Source organism: Ursus arctos, unplaced genomic scaffold, assembly GCF_023065955.2.
Source record: "Ursus arctos isolate Adak ecotype North America unplaced genomic scaffold, UrsArc2.0 scaffold_2, whole genome shotgun sequence".
Taxonomy (NCBI): Eukaryota; Metazoa; Chordata; class Mammalia; order Carnivora; family Ursidae; genus Ursus; species Ursus arctos.
The window spans coordinates 13,224,930-13,245,526 of NW_026622874.1; the positions used below are offsets into that span (position 1 = coordinate 13,224,930).

At 37.3% G+C, this 20,597-nt stretch overlaps 1 protein-coding gene across 8 annotated transcripts in view; it reads left to right on the plus strand.

Moving 5' to 3' along the window:
* DNM3 (dynamin 3) overlaps positions 1-20,597 on the plus strand; it is a 524,278-nt gene that overhangs the window by 219,104 nt on the left and 284,577 nt on the right. For all 8 annotated transcript variants that reach the window (XM_026509365.4, XM_026509361.4, XM_048225441.2 and 5 more), the window contains exon 12: positions 1,530-1,600. In XM_026509365.4, coding sequence (XP_026365150.1) covers positions 1,530-1,600 — 71 coding nt within the window. The remainder of the gene's footprint in view (positions 1-1,529; positions 1,601-20,597) is intronic.

Genomic DNA, 20,597 nt, shown 5'->3' on the forward strand with positions numbered 1-20,597 from the left:
TGTATAGACCCTGTCAGTGAACTCTTATTATTATGAGTGCTCTGATGCACTCAAATGCCATCTTCGGTGGAGGGAGGCAGCATGAATATGCCTACTGTGTTTATCAAAACTTCTTTCAGCAAAGTCAAAGTGCAGAGCTCTGGAGGTATGTGGGCAGGGATTCTTTTTTTTTTTAAGATTTTATTTGAGAGAGAGAACAAGCACAAGCGGGGGTGCGGGGAGGAGCAGAGGGAGAGGGAGAAGGAGAAGCAGTTAACAAGTCTCAGCATTCTAGAAAGACAAGTGACACAGTTGGGAGAACAAAAGGAAGCAGGAAGGGGAACTCAGTTTTGAATATCTCTGGAATAAAAGTCTCTTATGGTTTCTGGTTGGTTGCTCCACCCTCTCTTGTTCTAAGCCCTCTTGTGTCCTACTGAAGAATATTTTCTACAGAGGGACTTTCTAAATCTCTGACTTAGAGTTTATAAGTATCTTGTGATTTGAACATTTTCATGTTTCATGTTTACTGGAACATGCATTCAGTTCATTCCTTGACAAATCTTGATTGAATGTGTATGATGTTCTAGACAATGAGGATAGAGCAGTGGATATGGCATATGGGGTCTGTATATGGAGCATGTAGAAACTTACTATGTCAGCTAGTGGTAGTGCTACAGAGGAAAGCCAGGCAGAGTAATGGGATACAAAGGGAGTGCTAGTTTAGATAGAATGGGCGGGGAGGATCCCTCTGAGGAGGCGATCTTTTAGCGGAGACGTGACTGAAATTTTGCTTTGATGATGAAGCCTAGGGATCTCAAAGACGTTTTCTATTTATTTGTATATTGCCTTTTTGAGTTGGTTGATGAGATGTTTTTTTCTGATTGCCTAGAAGGAGCTTAAAGAGGGAGAAGAGGGGGAAAAGCAAGAGATAATATTGTTATTTCATGGCTAGAGTACAGTGTCGACAGGAGCGGGAAGCTGTGAGCAGCCAGCCCCTCGCTGGTACATGCATATCCTTTTTTTTTTTTAAAAGATTTTATTTATTTATTTATTTGACAGAGATAGAGACAGCCAGCGAGAGAGGGAACACAAGCAGGGGGAGTGGGAGAGGAAGAAGCAGGCTTACAGCAGAAGAGCCCGATGTGGGGCTCGATCCCATAACGCCGGGATCACGCCCTGAGCCGAAGGCAGACGCTTAACCGCTGTGCCACCCAGGCACCCCCATGCATATCCTTTTGAATGTGATGCCTACACTTTAGAAGACTAGAATAATTCTAGGTTCTGTGTTAAATAGGTGGAGTACATGCCTGTAAACTCTAATGCTGTTGTCTTCATGTAGGACTTAGACTTTTGATGTAGATTTTACATTTCTGAACTTAGAGTAAAAATTATGAGAGTCTAATGAAAAAAATTCATGCAACTTCTCATTTTAACTGAAGCATCTTTTTAAAAATCAGATGAAGATAAATAATTTGTAGGCAATTACTGAGTTTTGTGTTTGAGAATATTTATGATGGGTTTTCACTGAAGTGTTTCTCTTTGATTTATAGGTACTGCTATTGATTGACATCCAAGTCTCCTACATCAACACCAACCACGAAGATTTCATTGGGTTTGCAAAGTACGTGAAACACTTGATTGCCACATGCCTTCCTCCTGCTGGTTGGTTAGAATGCACATTGTGAATTTCTGCTACAACCCTACTACTTTTGAGAACACATTCTGTGTCAGGATTAACTCTGAGTCGACCACGTAGGAGGTCTGAACCTCACGGCCATGAGGCCATGTTTTCTTGATAAAGTAGTTGGCTCTTTCATTGTACAGCACATGAAGTCATATGTGTCTTAGATATTCATTGTTTTTGGATGATGGTCTGCAGTTTGTACTTGAACTCTCATAGATAAGCAGTAACAGATGCACATTTAAAATATGTATGGGAACACTTTCTCACATAAATTTGAAGCATCAAATGCAATTCACAGGATGCAAGCTATTTTAATATCCCTAAATAAGAACATAGAGGTCTATTTTTTTTTTTAAAAAAGCTATCCTTTATAAACTTAGATGGAATCTTTATGGATGAACATTCTCTTTTCTACAAAGTGTATATACTTTATATAAGCTTTTCTATATATTGCTATTCTATCATACATGTAGTCTGTTATGTTCTAATATTCTATTGCTATATTCACAGATATTGTCATATAGATATGCTTAGTTATTCAGGGTTGGTTATTCATCATGTGACATTTTCAAGACCCTGAAATCACCATTTTTTCCTGCCCTTTAGTGGAACCAGTTTTTGTTTGCTCTTAAGGAATTTTGATTCTAACTTTAAAATATATTTGTGGCATGTACATATTTCCAACTTCAAGTATATAAAACATACTCTATTTTATATAAAATATAAAGTAAAGGGGCCAAGTACCATTATTTGAACTGTATATTCAAGAACAGAGACAAGTAAAAAAAATATAACAACAAAATGTATAATAAATTTTTTTAATTATACTCTGACTTAGAAGCAACAGATGTGTAGATCATGTAAGCTAAACTACACAGTGACCTGAGGAATTTCCAGGCATGTGTCAGGGAGCAAAGGCCCAATTATCCAACAGAAAATTGTTTCATTGTAAACTTGGCTGTCGTCCTGAGGGCTTAACCAAGTGTGTATATGTATTTTGCATCCATTATGTGGTAGATTAGTTTTTCTCAACCATTTTATGTCTATGACCTATGTGCAAAGTTGTTACAACACAGTGATGAGTGTGTTCTTTTGGTCAGTTGCATTTTTATCCACACTACCCACTCTCAACTTCTAGATTTCTCCACAGGCATTTCATATAGACCTGGCCCCCCCTCTTTTAGCACCCATGGCTCTCACCATCTGCACTGCTCATTTCCTTCTGCAAAATCACCAGTAGGAAGAAACCTAGACTCTGATATGCCTCTCTATCCCTGGACTTGGAAGGGGGGACTTGACAATTTCTGCCCAGTTTCCAGCATAGTCAGTGAACTCTGTGTGCTGGTGCCAAGCACTACACTAGTTGCTATGGGAGAAAATATATAAGAAAAAGGAAAAAAAAATGTGTCTTTAGGAGCTTGCCTAATAATTGAAAAGTAGAGAGAAACACATGTAAAAAGTTAAGCTGACACATTCTCCATTTACTTCACTTGCTTCTTTGAGGAATTTAAAAGAACAACAAATCCTTGAGTCATTTGAAATAACAAGAATGCTGCCTTTAATGTTGATTTTTATTGGTTACAAATGCCAGTTAGGTTCTTATAAAAATGTAGCAGATGTAGATGTAAACTTGACACTATAACTTAAAAGTGAAAAGGATGTTGCAACATTGCCCTGTTGTGGTACCTGATTTAAGGAGAAACAGAAAAGAATCCTAAGGAATTTAGAAAGGATTCATGTTTTTTTGAAAAAGTTCTGTAATCAGTGCTACAATTTAATTTCACCCCTATTGTCTTCTTGAAACGTTTTACCCCCAGATTACTTACTTATTTATTTATAAAGATTGATTTATTTGAGAAAGAGAGCATGCATGAGTGCTGGAGGGTAGGCAGGGTTGGGAGAGAAGGAGAGAGAGAATCTCAACCAGACTCCCCGCTGAACGTTGAGCCTGACTTGGAGCCCGATGTCATGACCCTCAGATCATGACCTGAGCCAAAACCAAGAGTTGAATGTTCAACCAGCTAAGCCACCCAGGCACCCAATAGGCTTATTTATTTTTAAAGATAAGTAGTTCAGAGTTTCAATATTTTCTACCTCAGAAGCTGTTCAGCTATAGTATTATATTAACTAGGTTTCCAAAGGCATATAATTTTGCAAATGTAAATACTTTCAAACTCAGCTTTTTGATGCAGTCTCTCTGTAATCCAGGTGACTGCTCCATTTTTCCAGCAGTGAGATAGACTATGAACCTTTATGATGTTGGGGGAGAAAAAAGAAGCATTGTTCAAACTGCTTTAGAAACCTAGCAACTATAAACATTTGTCATCTAATTTAAAACTGCACATCTAAACTTTCTTTTAAAGGACTGGCCTAGGAGTCAACAGTCTGGATATTTTTTCCAGGGTTTGTCACTGGTGAGCTTTGGTTTTTGGCAAATCATTTAGCCTTTCTGTATCTCAGTTTACTGCTCTATCAAATGGAATAGTAAATAATCCCTGTCTTGTGTACCTTTCAGGATTGTTGGAAGATCAAATTAATGAAGTTATGGGAAAGTGCTTTTGCAAACTGTGGTGTAGTCTGTAAATGTGAGAAAGTGCCACACACATACACACACAGATACACAGAGGAATTTGATTACTAGATGCACCATTTTACTTTGTTATGAAATTTATGATGACTGGAGTATGACTGCCACTGGAATATTTTTTTAGTTGCTGATATTGTCTGTAGATGAGACTCAGAGGTGAATGTTCTTTCCATTTGTATGCTGAGTTGGAGTGCATTTCAGTGTGACATGGGACAATTATGAATATGAAGAAATGTTCATTTCAAAATCACTTAAGGGGTTGTGGTATTTTTTTGTGCTTTTAAAAATTAGAAAAATATGGTTGTAGCTATAAATTTTAAAGTTGGCAGGAATGCTGTTTCCATCAAAGAAGAAAAGTCAAGCCATATTTGAAGACAATTATGTAAGTATTTTTAAGTTCCAAAGATAGAAAATTAAGGTCTGGAGTTGAGGAAAATAAGCATTTATTTCATGAGATTTTTAGAGTTGCCAAAAGAGGGGGACCACTTCTCAGATTTATAGGATGGTGATGGACATAGCATTTTACACACATACATGCTTTTTCCAACTGGGATGACTTTTGTTCTAAAAATTAAAAAAAAAAAAAAAAGAAAACAAATTGCTAAAATTAGACTAACAGAATATTAATGCTCAGAGTAGTGTTCAGGACATCTCAAACTTGTCCTTTCTGCTGTAGACCGTATTCCGCCATGCTGAATGTGTGGAAATTTTTTTTCATCTTCCAGCTATTTGTTAAACATAGACCGTAAAATATGTACCACGTGTAATGTGTCCAAGAAAGTACTGCTGTAGGCTTGCTTTGGAATTTCCTGGTTTCTGAAAGCTTGATCTTTCAACTATAATATAATTTCTGAATCTAAAAGTCCAATATTTCAGAAGAAAATGTCAACTTTCCTCATGAGTTAAGGATTTTAATTTATCATTCTTCTCTGTTGAAAAAAACAATCTTACATTCTATTTTTTTTACACAATACTAGTTTTTGTTATGTAAGCAAACAAAACCTAGTCCAATTATGCTTTTATTCACTTCCCCTCTTTCCCCGTAATCCTGCTGTATTTGAATAGAAAGGCAAGCTTGTTAGCTGAATGCCTTGGGAAGTGAACTTTCATGTTCTTGTGCTCTTCTTCATTTGTTCCATGGTCACAATTCACCTTCTGTCTATGACTTATGCAGTCCGGTGGTTTAAGAGAAAAATAGGCTACAGATATAGACCTTTTGAGTAATATCTCTGTGCCAGGAGTGGCAGACCAAGGTATGTTTTTCAATCTGCTGGGTTGGTCTCAACACCTGTTTTCTCATAGTTGAAATGATGCAGTGTGCAGATTTCAGTTCTTGTTATATGAGTACCATGAAAATTCTATTGGTTATAATATTCATTGTATCTCTTTCCTGATCCTCTGAAATGCCTTTGTTGCCGTTTTATGAAAGGTGGTATATGGGAACCTTGGCACCAAGTTCTAGAACAATATTGGTTTTTCCCTTTGCATTCTTCTTTTTTTTTCTTAATATATAATTATGTTCTATTATAATAGTGTTTCTAGTTCCTATTCTTACATGAGAATGTTCTCGCGTGTAGAATCAAATTTTGGGTATTATAACAAGATTATTCTTTTGACTCATTTGCACATTCAGAAATTACATGTTGGTTGCTTACTGGGACTAGTATCTGGTAGAAATATAGGGTTGAACAACTTGCAAGGGCATCATTAGTATCACCTGTTCAAATAACTTAACGAGTTCTAATTTTTAAGCACCATTTTAAAAATAAGCAGACTTCTACTTTTCTTTTTCATTCTCAAATCTGTTATTTTGAGCATTGTCTTCATCCTTAAAATGGATCTTAGGAGGTGAGTCATCCTTCTTTGATAGGCCCCCAAGGTCTGGAGGGTTTTCTTGCATAATATTTAGGCTGTGACTTCACTAAAGATCTTGCAGGGGGAATTGACATCATGTAGTTTTCTTCAAGCCCTTTTGGCTTCAGTCTGAGTGGTTGGAGCCAAGCTGGCATGTGATAAGCTGCACTCTTGGGATTCTCGGCGGGTATTCGTAATCTTCTTGGGGTGATATAAAAGGACATTCTGAAAGAGCTTCTTAACTCCAGAGCAGTGCTGTTCAATAGAACTTTCTGAAGGGGTGAGAATATTTTATAATCTGTGCTGTCCAATACAATAGGTTCTAGCCACATGTACCTATTGAGAAGCTTAAATGTGGCTAGCAAAACAAAAGAAATGAAAGTTATATTAAATTTTAATTAATTAAAATTTTGATTTAAATAACCACATTTGGCTACCAGCAACTGTATTGGACAGCATAGTTCTAGAGTATGGTGAGTCCAGCTGATTGTTCTGAGTCCTTCATTGGTGAGCCATACTTTACTGACAGCTTGGTGGTAGCCTACAGTGGTAGCTACTAGAAGAGAAAAAGGAGATAACTTTGTTAATTGCTACTAAGCAAACCCCAAGCCTTAGGAATGCACAGTCAACTCTTTAAATGCTCTGTCACCAAAGTATAAAGGGTGGGCCTTTTCCTTATACACTCATAGTGTGTATGTTGCCATTTTGCTAGTATTTTCTCCATCATGGTTACTACTAAAGTTTCATTTAATTCTAAGTCTCCTCTACAAACTAAACATAGTGGTGGAGGGAGAGGCACACCCTAACATTTGCCATGGAATCTGCATCTTTGAGGGACTCCCATTTTCTTGATTCATGTGAGCCCTCCATGGGTTGACTTAGAGTCAACCTTAGATTTAGACTCCCCTTTTTTCTTTCTCATTTGTCTTTCACTTTTCAGCCCACAACAGTCTTTTTTTTTTTTTTAAGATTTTATTTATTATTTGAGAGAGATTGAGAGAACGAGTGGGAGGAGGGGCAGAGGGAAAAGCAGACTCCGAGTGGAGCAGGGAGCCTGATGCAGGACTTGATCCCAGGACCCTGGGATCATGACCTGAGCCGAGGGCAGTTGCTTAACCAACTGAGCCACCCAGATGTCCAGCCCACTGCAGTCTTGTTTCTTCCGCACTACTCTACTGAGACAGAACAGTTAATCCAATGGACTTTCTGAGTCTTTCATTTTACACCGTAACCAGTTCTTGTTGAGATCTCTTCCTTTGCTTCAGTACACGTACTCCACTGTCTCCTGGTTTGCCTCTTTCTGTTCTAGCCACACCTTCTCAGTTTTATTTTCGAGCTCTTTATCCTCTGATCATGGCTTAACAACTGTTTTTTTTTATCATGATTCATTCATAGATCCTCTTCTTTTCTCACTTACTGCACTATCCCTGACCAATACCTCCCACTGCAATGGTTGCAGTTACCACCTTTATCTGATGACTCTAACTCTAGACCTCCATTCCAGAACTTTTTCCTGGACTGTGTACCATATTCTACTACATACTAGTCACCTCTACTTCTATATCTTACAGAAGCCACAACCGAATAGTCCTGAATTAAATTCATCATGTGATCTTAGAATTTACTCCACTCCATCGTTCCCTTTCTCTGTGGATGGGAACTCCCAGTTGCTCAAACCAGAAACCTGAGCATTATTCTTTACTCCTTCTTCCCCTCATCTTTGTTTCCCTCCATTTTTATCAAGTCCATTTGATTCTGCCTCTGTAATATTTTTTGAAATTGTCTATTTCTTCCTGTCATCATTACTACTACTAAAGTTAGTCTTTTCTTCCCTGGGTTACTACAGCAGTCTCCCTGCCTTTTGTCATGTTCATTCTCATTCCTTCCAGGGTTCCCTATAACTTTCAGAGTGAAGTCTAAACTCAGTATGGTTCCCAAGGTCCTGTTGAATCCACCTTCTTCAGCTACTGTTGTCACTGTTTCTGTCTTTCCCACCCCTCAGCCCTGTGCTCTGGCCAGACTGACCACTTTTGGATCCCTCAATGTACCATACTCTTGCTGCAGCACATGTCTACGGCACGCTTCTTCAAATTATTTAAACTTCCTATTGCAGATGAACATTAATAATCTAGTTAAAAATAACCTTGGTATCAAAATATGATTTCACAAATATTTCTTAAGAAACTACTATAAACACTGTGCTAGGTAATGCCAATGGTGAGAGAGGTAAAGATACCCAGATTAATGCAATACACCATCAGCTATCAAGGAGCAGACATAGTTGGAGGGGAGTTAGAGATCAGCCTATAACAAAGTCCTGTTTATATAATATAGGCACAGACCAGGAGTTTTGGGAGTTCATGGGAAAGAGAGATAACTGGAGGTTTCTAAGAAGGCATAATCCAGAAATGGTACTCGATTGACTTTCAAGGCTGGGCAGAACTCCAACAGTCGGGGAGGGGAGGTCTAGGCTGACTGTTTCCTGTCTTCCCTGCTCAGAGTCAATACTACCCATTTCAGGGAGGTTATTTTACTAAAACACTGCTTTGATCATGCCATTTGCTGGCTCAGAAACTTTGAATACTTTTTTCTGCCTCTAATATAGTGGCCAAATTCTTCATAATTGGCTTCAACATTACAGTTATTGTACTAGATAGCTTTTAAGGTTGTTTTACAAACCTGAGTCTATGATTATATTATTTTGCCGTAATAGTTTTACTTTCCACAACTTCCCTACATGCCTCATTTTTCTACCTCCTGGCTTTGCTAATACTACTCTATTCTCTTGGAATGCAGTTGCTTGTCTTCCTTTGTTAAAGTTTAACCTCTTTTCAAGTTTTCTGTGAAAATCTTAGATCACATCAGACCAAAATAATATTTTTTCTCTGAACATTCGGACCAATTACTATGGATAGGGCTTATCTGGAAAATGGTCACATACCCCCTTGACACACCCTTTTGTTATTTGACTCTTTTGTTGTATGTGCACTTGGACAAGGATAGAAATGAATTTGCAAAAAAAATTGAGCTAAAAGATAGTATGTTTTTTCTTTGAATGAATTCCATTGTGTTCTTATTTTTATAAAAATTTAAGCCTCTTATTATATACCTTTAAAGTTATCAGGTCTCAGAAAATTAAACTAAATAAACCTAATTTGGTTTTATGTGTGTTAGTGCTTTGGCAAAGCCTTCCACGGTGACTTGTGTGTAGTAGGAATTTACACAATTAACACACAGAATAAGAATATATAAGGTAATTATATCCTACATTTGGAACAGAAGCATTTTATTTTTTAGCTTTCTGTTACATCTTCACATATTTATTCTTATGGAGTTTATTCTTTCTGTGTTATTTGTGTCTTGTGTATCTCACTAACCGCACTGGGTAAATTGAAGGGTTCTGATTACAAGGACTATACCTTATTTGTATTTATATCTTCTACAGAGTACCTTGCAGATAACTGATGCCCTAAAATTTTTGACTTATGTGAAATTAAAGCATTATATATAGGTATGTTTTCAATATTGCAGATATAACCAACTAAGTACCTATCGCCAAGGCTTTAACTTGCAAGTCCTTACATGGTTTCCCATGAATACATTTTTATTTTTATTTATTTATATTTTTAAATTAAATTACATTAATTTTTTTAGTTTATTTTTTAAATTTCAAGTATACTTAGCATACAGTGTTATTTTCGTTTCAGGTATACAATATAATGATTCAACAGTTCTTTTTTTTTTATTGTTATATTATGTTAGTCACCATACAGTACATCCCTGGTTTTTGATGTAAAGTTCGATGATTCATTAGTTGTATATAACACCCAGTGCACCATGCTATACGTGCCCTCTTTACTACCCATCACCAGCCTATCCCATTCCCCCACTCCCCTCCTAGGAAGATCGGTAGGGGAAGAAAGGGATAAAGAAAGGGGGGGGGGTAATCAGAAGGGGGAATGAAGCATGAGAGACTATGGACTCTGAGAAACAAACTGAGGGCTTCTGATTCAACAGTTCTATACATTTTTCAGTGCTCATCAAAATAAGTGTACTCTTAAGCCCCTTTATCTGTTTCATTCATCCCCCCACCAGCCTCCCCTCTGGCAACCACCAGTTGGTTCTCTTTATTTAAGAATGTTTTTTATTGTTTGTCTCTTTTGTTTGTTCATTTGTTTTGTTTCTTAAATTCCACATATGAGTGAAATCATATGGTATTTTTCTTTCTCTGACGGACTTATTTCAGTTAGTGTAATAACTAAGTCCATCCATGTTGTTGCAAATGACAAGATTTCATTCTTTTTAATGGCTGAGTAATAATCCATAGTGTGTGTGTCTCTCTGTGTGTGTATAAAATACTATAATATAGTAATATATATAGTATAACAATACATTATCATATAATACAATACATATAATTATATGTATTATATGTTACATCTTAATTATCCATTCATCTATCTATGGGTGGGTTACTTGCATATCTTGGCTATTGTAAATAATGCTGAAATAAACATAAAGGTATGTATGTCTTTTCAAATTGTCTTTTCATTTTTGTTGGGTAAATACCCTTTAGTGGAATTACTGGATCATATGGTAATTCTATTTTAAAATTTTAAGGAACCTCCATACTGTTTTCCTCAGTGGCTGTACCGGGTTGCATTCCCACCAACAGTGCATGAGGTTTCCTTTTTCTCTTCATCTTTGCCAGCACTTGTTATTTCTTCTGTTTCTGATTTTAGCCATTCTGACGGGTGTGAGGTGATACCACATTGTGGTTTTGATTTGCATTTCCCTGATGATTAGTGATCTTGAACATCTTTTCATGTGTCTGTTGGCTATCTGTATATCTTTGGAAAAATGTCTAATCAGGTCTTCTTTCCATTTTTAAATTGGATTATTTGGTTTTTGGGTGTTGAGTTGTATAAATTCTTTATATATTTTGTATATGTACCCCTAATCGGATAAATCATTTGCAGTATCTCCTCCCATTCAGTAGTTTTTCTTTTCATTTTGTTGATGGATTCCTTTGCTGTGCATAGTCCCAATAGCTTAATTATGTAATATCAAATAAATTACATCCTATGTTTTTTTTCTAGGAATTTTATGGTTTCAGGTCTCACATGTAGGTCTTTAAACCATTTTGAGTTTATTTTTGTGTATGATGTAAGAAAATGGTATAGTTTCATTCTTTTATATGTAGCTCTCCAGTTTTCCCAATGCCATTTGTTGAAGAGACTATCTTTTCCCCACTGTATATTCTTTCCTCCTTGTGGATTAATTGACAATAAAAGCATAGGTTTATTTCTGCGCTCTCTTTTCTGTTCCATTGATCTATGTGTCTGTTTTTGTCCCTGTACTGTACTGTTTTGATTTCTACAGCTTTGTAGTATATCTTAAAACCTAGGGTTGTGATGTCTCTAGCTTTGTTTTTCTTTCTGAAGATTGCTTTGGCTATTTGGGGTCTTTGTGATTTCATACAAATGTTAGTGTCATTTGTTCTAGTTCTGTGAAAAATGCTGTTGGTATTTTGATAGAGATTACATGAAATCTGTAGATTGCTTTGGGTAGTATGGACATTTTACTAATATTGGTTCTTCCAATCCATGAGCATCACCTTGGTTTTTTATTCTTAGGTATTTAATTTTATTTTTTATTTTTTGTGGGGGGTGGGAGGAGCAGAGGGAGAGAAGGAATCTTAAGCAGGCTCCATGCCTCCACCCTGAGATCATATCAAGAGTCAGAAGCTTAACTGACTGAGCCACCTAGACACCCCGGTATTTTATTCTTTTTGGAGCAATTGTAAATGGGCTTGTTTTCTTAATTTCTCTTTGTGCTATTTCATTATTAGCATATAGAAACACAACAGATTTCCATATATTAATTTTGTATCCTGAGACTGTTGAATTCATGTATTAGTTCTAGTGGTTTTTTGGTGGATTCTTTCAGGTTTTCTATATAAAGTATCATGTCATCTGCAAATAGTGACAGTTTTATTTCTTCCTTACCAATTTGGATGCCTTTTACTTCCTTTTCTTCTCTGATTGCTGAGAGTCGACATCTTGATTTTGTTCCTGTTCTTAGAAGACAAGCTCTTGTTTTTTCACCACTGACTATGATGTTAGCTATGTGTTTTTCATATAAGGCCACTATTATGTTGGGGTATGTTCCCTCTACATCTGCTTTGTTGAGAGTTTTTAGCATGAATGGATGTTGTAGTTTGTCAAATGCTTTTTCTGCATCTAGTGAGGTGATTATGTGGTTTGTCTCTTTTCTCTTGTCAGTGTGATGTACTGTGTTGATTGACTTGCAAATATTGAACCACTCTTGCATCCCTGGAATAAATCCCACTTGATCATGGTGAATGATCTTTTAATGTTTTGTTAGGTTTGTTTTGCTAAGATTTTGTTGAGGATTTCTGCATCTGTGTTCATCAGAGATATTGGCCTGTGGTTTTCTTTTTTTGTAGTATCTTTATCTAGTTTTAGTATCAGGGTAATGCTGGCCTCAGAATGAATTTGGATGCTTTCCTTCCTCTTCTATTACTTGGAATATTTTAAGAAGAATAGGTATTAGCTCTACTTTAAATATTTGGTAGAATTCATCTATGATGCCATCTGGTCTTGGACTTTTGTTTGTTTGGAGTTTTTTTTTTTTATTTATTTTTTTATTACTGATTCAGTTTCACTGCTGGTAATGGGTCTGTTCTAATTTTGTTTCTTCCTGATTCAGTTTTGGAAGGTTACATGTTTCTAGGAATTTATCCATTCATTGTAGGTTGTCCGATTTGTTGGCATATAATTTTTTCATAATATTCTCTTGTAATCCTTTCTATTTCTGTGGTGTGGATTATCATTTCTCCTCCTTCATTTCTGATTTTATTTATTTGAAACCTCTCTCTTTTTCTTGATGAGTTTGGCTAAAGATAAAGAATTTTGTTGATTTTTTTCCAAGAACCAGTTTCTGGTTTCATTAATCTGTTTTATTGTTTTTTTTTTTTAGTCTCTATTTCATTTGTTTCTGCTCTAATTTTTATTATTTCCTTCCTTCTACTGGCTTTGGGCTCTGTTTTCCTTTTTTTAGCTCCTATAGGTGTAACGTTAGGTTGCTTATTTGAGATTTTTCTTGCTTCTTGAGGTAAGCCTGATTGCTATAATCATCCTTCTCTGAACAGCTTATGCTGCATCGCAAAGATTTTGGACAATTGTGTTTTCATTTTCATTTCTCTCCATGTATTTTTTATTTCCACTTTGATTTCTTGGTTGACACATTCATTGTTTAGTAGCATGTTATTTAGCCTCCATGTATTTGTGTTCTTTCCACTCTTTTTTTCTTGTGAATGGCTTATATTTTCATACCATTGTGGTCAGAAAAGATCCATGGTATGATTTCAATCTTTTTGAATTTGTTGAGCCTTGTTTTGTGGCCTAATATGTGATCTATTCTGAGGAATGTTTTGTGTACACTTGAAAAGATTATGTATTCTACTGTTTTTGGATAGAATGTTCAAATTTATCTGTTAGATCCATTTGGTTTATTGTGTCACTCAAAGACACTGTTTCCTTGTTGATATTCTGCCTGGATGATCTATCCATATATTTTAATGGGGTATTAAAATTCACTACTATTTTTGTATTACTGTCAGTTTCTTCCTTTATGTCTGTTAATGATTGCTTTATGTATTTAGTTTTCCTGTGTTGGATTGTTGCCTTTATCATTATGTAATATCTTTCTTTGTCTCTTATTATAGTCTTTGTTTTAATATCTATATTGTCTGATAAAAATATTGCTATCCCAGCTTTCTTTTTGCTTCCATTTGCATGGTAAATGCTTTTTCCATCCCTTCACTTTCAATCTGCATGTATCTTTAGGTCTGAAGTGAGTTTCTTGTAGGTAGCCCATAGATGGGTCTTACTTTTTTTTATCCATCTGTCACCCAGTGTCTTTTTATTGGAGCATTTAGTCCATTTACATTCAAAGCAATTATTGATTGGTATGCACTTATTCCCATTTTATTACTTTTTTATGGTTCTTTTTGTAGTTCTTCCCTGTTCCTTACTTCTCTTGCTCTCTTCCCTTATGGTTTTATGTCTTTCTTTAGTGATATGCTTGGATTGCCTTCTCTTTATTTTTTTGCATGTCTGTTACAGGTTTTTAATTTGTGGTTACCCTTAGGCTCATATATAACATCCTATGGATATAGCAGTCTATATTAAGTTGATGGTCATTTAAGTTTGAAGCCAACCTAAAAGCACTAAATTTTTCTTCCCCCTCCTTTGTTTCATGTATATGATGTTATAGCTCACATCCTCTTATTTTGTGACTCTCTTGACTGATTTTTATAGCTATAGCTGATTTTAATGCTTTTGTGCTTTAACCTCCATAGTGGTTTTATAAGTGATTAATCTAATACTTTTATCATGTTTGTATTTAACTGTGAAATTTTTTCCTTTCACAATTTTCTTACTCTTGAGTATGGCCTTTTCTTTCCACTGAAAGGATTCCCTTTAATGTTTCTTGTAAGGCTGGTTTAGTAGTGATGAACTCCTTTGACTTTTGTTGTCTGGGAAGTTCTTTATCTCTCCTTCTATTCTGAATGATTGCCTTGCTGAGTAGAGTATGTTTGGTTGCAGGTTTTTTCCTTTCAGCACTTTGAATATATCATGCCACTCTCTTCTGCCCTGCAAAGTTTCTGCTGAAAAATCAGCTCATGGCCTTATGGGGTTTCCCTTGTATGTAACTGTCTTCTTTTCTCTTGCTACGTTTAAACTTCTTTCTTTATCACTGCTTTTTGCCATTTTAATTATTATGTGTCTTCAGGTGGGCCTTCTTGGGTTGATTTTATTGGGAGCTCTCTGTGCCTCCTGTTTCCTTCCACAGATTAGGGAAGTTTTCAGCTATTATTTCTTCAAATAAATTTTCTGCTCCCTTTTCTTCTCCTTCCGGGATCCCTATAATGCAAATGTTATTATGCTTGATAATGTTGCTGAGTTCCCTTAACCTATTCTCATGTTTTCATTAATTTTTTTTCTTTTTGCTGTTCAGTTTGGTTTCTTTCCCGTACTCTGTCTTTCAGCTTGCTGATCCATTCTTTAGCCTCCTCAAATCAACTGTTGATTCCTCTAGTGTATTTTTAATTTCATTTATTGAGTTCTTCATCTCTGATTGGTTCTTTTTTATGTTTTCTGTCTTTTTGTTGAAGGTCTCACTGAGATCCTCCATTCTTTTCTCAAGTCCAGTAAGTATCTTTATGACCATTACTTTGATTTTTTTTTTAAATCAGGCATATTCTTGTCTTTGTTTCATTTAGCTCTATTGCGGTGGTTTTGTCTATTCTTTAATTTGTGACGTATTCCTCCATCTCCTCATTTTGTCTGTGTTTGTTTCTATGTATTAGGAAAAGCAGTTTTGTCTCCCAGATCTTGCAAGTAATGGTTTTATGAGGAAGAGATCCTGTGGTGCCCTGTAGCACAAGGTCCTCTGTTCACCAGAACCAGGCACTTCAGGGGTGTCTCCTGTGTGGATTTCATGTATCCTACTGTTGTGGCTAAGCCTTCTTTGCCTTCAGTCTAGTTAGCTGCAATGTCTCACTTTACCTGTTCTGGGCAAGATTTAGTCCCTCTGCTGTTAAAGGGCCAGCCAGGGGCCCCTGTGGGCTTGTAGTTGGGTAATGGGGCAGTCAGACTAAAGGCCTGCCCTCAGCCTATTTGTCAGGGGTGCAAAGTGACCCCAAACTGCAGGGCTCTCTCCCTGTGCTGCCTCCCGTGGGGTTTTTGTTGGTGGGTGGGGCTGGCAGTTAGACCAAAATACCTGCCCCCATACTGTCTGCTGGGGCTGCAAATGCACTGATCAACAGGGCGCTCTCTTTGCACTGCCAGTTATAAGTGACTGGGATGCAGTGTAGTTGGTGTGTGTGGTTATTTTCCCCTCTCATCAGGATAGGAGTCACCTTGGAGTGGTGTCAGTTCCTGTTGGGACTGCTTGCAGGATGAGATACAATAGGAGCCACTTTGAGGGGACTCCTGCAGAGTGGGGCAGGTTAGATGGGGTGAATCCGCGGAGAATGTGGGGGTGGGGTGCACAGCATCAATAAGATAGGTGGAGGGTATTGAAGCTGCTTTCCACAGGTATCTGGCTATCTAGGCTTGGGGTGGGGGTGGGTGCATGGGAAGAAATGGCACTTGTCAGCTCTTTTAGTCTTGGAGAATTCTCCTAATGATCTTTGCCCCTCTAGCATGCATTCTGAAATTAGTAAATAAATCTCCTTCCCGTATACCCCATGTGCTTTTCAAACTGCTGCTTCTGTGCTGTATCTAGGTGGGATTATTTGCTGTACTATCTCATTAATGGCAGGGACTCATTTTCTTGTCCCTCTCTACATCTCCCAGGGTGGAGCCTGCCAATTTTTAAAGTACCAGAGTTAAGCCCCACTGGTTGTAAAAAACTCATGAAGTTAAGCTCCAAAGGTTTTCAAAGCCAAGTGTTATGGGGACTTGTATTATTAGTGCAGGTCCCTTGTGCCTGGGGTGCCTGGTATGAGGTCTTCCCCATGCTTGTGGTGTCCCTCCCATTTGTGGTTGGTCTCACCAGGAGTTTGGTTCCCCACCACCTTTGCCACTCTGACCTTTTTTGATGTGACCTCCTCTGTATCATTAACTGTGGAAAGTCTATTCTGCCACTCTTTGGGTCATTTTCTGCTTTGGTTGCACTGATGTGGCTGTTATCTAGATATGTTCATTGGATCAAGTAAGCTTAGGATCCTCCTCTTCTGTTATCTTCCTAGAAGTCCTCCCATTTTTAAATAAATATTTTAAAATACTGTTAGTACAATCATCATTGCATATATAAGAATTATGATAAAGAATGTTTTCTAACTAGAAGTTTATTTTTTATTATGTTGCTTATGTAGTAACTTCAAGTATCTAAATGCATCTTCATAAGTAGCCTTGTCTTTATGGGGCCAGTTGCTATGAAAAGATTATTTTTTCGGTCAGAAGTAAAGTTTATTTAGTATTTGGGTTTTTAAAAAAAGATTTATTTATTATTTATTTGAGAGAGAGTGCATGAGTGGGAGGGAAGAGGGAGAGGGAGAGAGTGAATCTGAAGCAGACTCTGTGCTCAGTGCTGAGCCCCATGTGGGGCTCAATTGCACAACCCTGAGATCATGACCTGAACTGAAACCAAGAGTCAGATGCTCAACTGACTGTGCCACCCAGTTGCCCCATAGTATTCGTTTTAATACGAATTCTTGATATTGGATTATAAAATAAAATCTCTTTTTCTTCCTGCATATTCTTAGAATATGGTAGATCCTAAAAATGATTATTTTGTAGATGAAGATTCTGTCAGTGGAAAGTCTCTTTACATAGTGTAGGTCATAAGCTTCTGAGAATAACTTTGCATCTCAAGGAATCTTGGATCTAAGAGGAACCTAAGAAATAGGTAGCTAGTCCCCCACCCCTTGTCTCTGTCTCTCTGTCTACACACACATACACACAGACACACACATACACACACACTCACACTTTATAGATAAGGCACTGAGGTCTGTATGGGCCATATTCTTTGCTTAAGGTAGCACAGGGAGTCATCATCAATCTCTGTCTTTTGCTTTATGTTCTGCTATTTTGTGATTTTAGGGAATATACATATAGTTCAAGGGTCCCCAACAGTTTTCCTGCTTTAAACACCTGTGGGTCTACCATAGTTTGAAATTATCACTACTAGTAAGTGCTTTATTTTAAAACATTTCCCCTTAAGAAAACCCTAAACAACAATTATGGTACTTGGAAAGGATGACCATAGCCATGAAGGTGGCATGATCACAGTACAAGTGTAGCTGGTCCCAGTTCTTCCCTGAAGAGGAGGAACCTGCAGGCCCTGGAGAAAGAAAGGATGGCCAAGATATGAAGCCCCAGAGGAGAAATACTTTAGACACACTCCATGGTTCCGGGCATGGTGGGCAGCCAGAGGGCAGCGTGGGTGCATCAGACCCCTAGCCACAATCTAACACAAACTTTATCTCATTTATAACCTCATCACAAAAACCTGAGTAATGTAGATTTGGATTATGTAAAGAAATGGTTGGAGAGAAATGAATTTCATAGTGATTAGGGAAGCAAGCAATTAACTAAAAACTAGAAAAATAACAACAAACAATGAGGAACGAGAAGCTCAAACCCTGAAATTAGCAAATTGAAAAACCAAACAAAAAAATGTACACAAAGTATCTTTAGTTATCAAATACTGTGTGCTCTTTTACTACTCATGCTTTCCCCAACCTCATTTGAATGTAGCGTATGTTTCTTCCTGAGACTGAATGAAGAGAAGCACCTAAATACATCACGGTAGATTACAAAAGATTGCTATTTTGAACAGCTGCTCTAAGTGTGTGATTTGTGATGTGCTACTGAACCACAACATCCCATCACTTTAAATGGTTGATTGATGACTTTAATGTACGTTTTCTCTATTTTAGACGATTTCATTAATTTCTAAAATGGCTTCTATAAACTATTAAACAACTAGTGAGAGGGTTCAGGATTGCTTTTCCAAATTACCAGTGACTTGTGTTTTCTTGTGTCAGTAGGTGTTTACTCCTGGATCCACTGAAAGAAAGCCTTCATCCTTTTGAAAGATAGAGGAACATAGCACATAAATATCTGGGCTCCGGGTTAAATTGCTGGAGTCATATCTGGCCCTTACCCCCTCTGAGCTTGTGTTATAATGATATCAGTCTCATTGGACTTTTCATTCAACAGATACTCATTGAAACCAACTATGTGCCGAGTAGTTTCTAGGCACTGGGGACATGGAACAGACAAAATCCCCTGCTCACAAGGAGCTTATGTTCTAATGGAATAAGACAGAAAGTAGATATACACAAAATTCAGTAAACTACGTAGTATGTGTGAAGGTGTAACGTGCCATAGAGAAAAATAGAACAGTATAAAGCGGATGAAAGTTCTGGAGGAAGGGAGGGATGTGATTTTGAATAGGGTCATCATGGTAGGTGTCATTGAAAAGATAAATTTGAACGAAGATTTGAAGAAGGTGATGTCGAGAGCCACGCAGTTGTATGGGGGATGAGTATTCTAGGCAGAGGGAACAGGTAGCGGCAGAAAGGCTTTGAGATGGGGTCGTGCTTGGAAGGTTCGAAAAAAAAAAGAAAGGAGTCATTGTGGCTGGATCTCTCCAGTGAACAAGGTGGAGAGAGTAGATGATTCAAAGAGTCAGAGGGTGGTACAGTTGAGTAGGGCCAGTGGGCCATTGTAAGGTCTTTTGCCCTGAGTAGAATGGTATTGCATAGTAGTATAGAATGTTTTGAGCAGAAGAATGGCAAGGAACCCCTTTTTAAAAGGATCACTTTGGCCTCTGTGTTGAGAATTGATGTTAGGGGGACAAGTGTGGAAACAGAGACCAGAGTAAGTGATAACAATACAAATAAGAGATAACCATGGCTTGGATCAATGTGGTAGTCATGGGGGTGATAAAAAAATGTTGAATTTTATTTAATTAAATTAATTAATGTATTTTTTAAAAAGATTTTATCTTTAAGCAATTCCTACCCAACATGCAGTTTGAACCTACAATCCGGAGATCAGGAGTTGCATGGTCCACCGACTGAGCCAGCCAGGCACCCCGAGATGTTGAATTTTAAATACATTTTATTTTATTTTAAAGATTTATTTACTTGAGAGAGAGAGAGAGAATGTGTGCATGAGTTGGGGGAGGGGAAGAGAGGTAGAGAGAGAATCTCTAGCAGACTCCCCACTGAGCATGGAGACTGGTGTGGGGCTCGATCTCACCACCCTGAGATCATGACCTGAGCCAAAACCAAGAGTCGGACACTTAACCGACTGAGCCACCCAGGTGCCCTGAATTTTAAATACATCTTAGAGAGTAGTGGCAATAGCATTTGTTCATGATTGGATATGGAGTGTGTGTGAGAGGGACAACTCAAGGATTTTGGCTAAAGCACTTGGAAATATGGAATTGCTACTAATTGAAGAGGGGAAAACTGTGGTGCAGCAGGTTTTAAGGAGGAGATCACAAGTTCAGTTTTGGCATATTAAATTTGAGATGCCCATTAGATACATCCAAGTGGAGAGAGTGAGTTGTCAAAAACATTTGAGTCTGGGATTAGGGAAATAGGTCCAAGCTGGAGATCACTCTAGGAGTTGTCAGAATGTAGTAGAATTCAAAGCTGTGAGATTACTATTACAAAGAGTTTGGGATCTGGAATCAGACTACTTGGTACTACCACTTATTAGCTGAGTAACTTTGGGAAAGCTACTTTGCTTCTCTGTGACTCATTCTATCTGCCTGTAAAATGAGAAGAATCATAGTAACTACTTCATGGAGTTAAAATAAAAATTTACAACAAAATCACTAATACCTGTAAAACACTTCTTAGAACATATACTCAATCAATGTTAACTGTTAATTTTCAGTGCAACTATTCTCTATATCTACTAGGACATCACAAATACT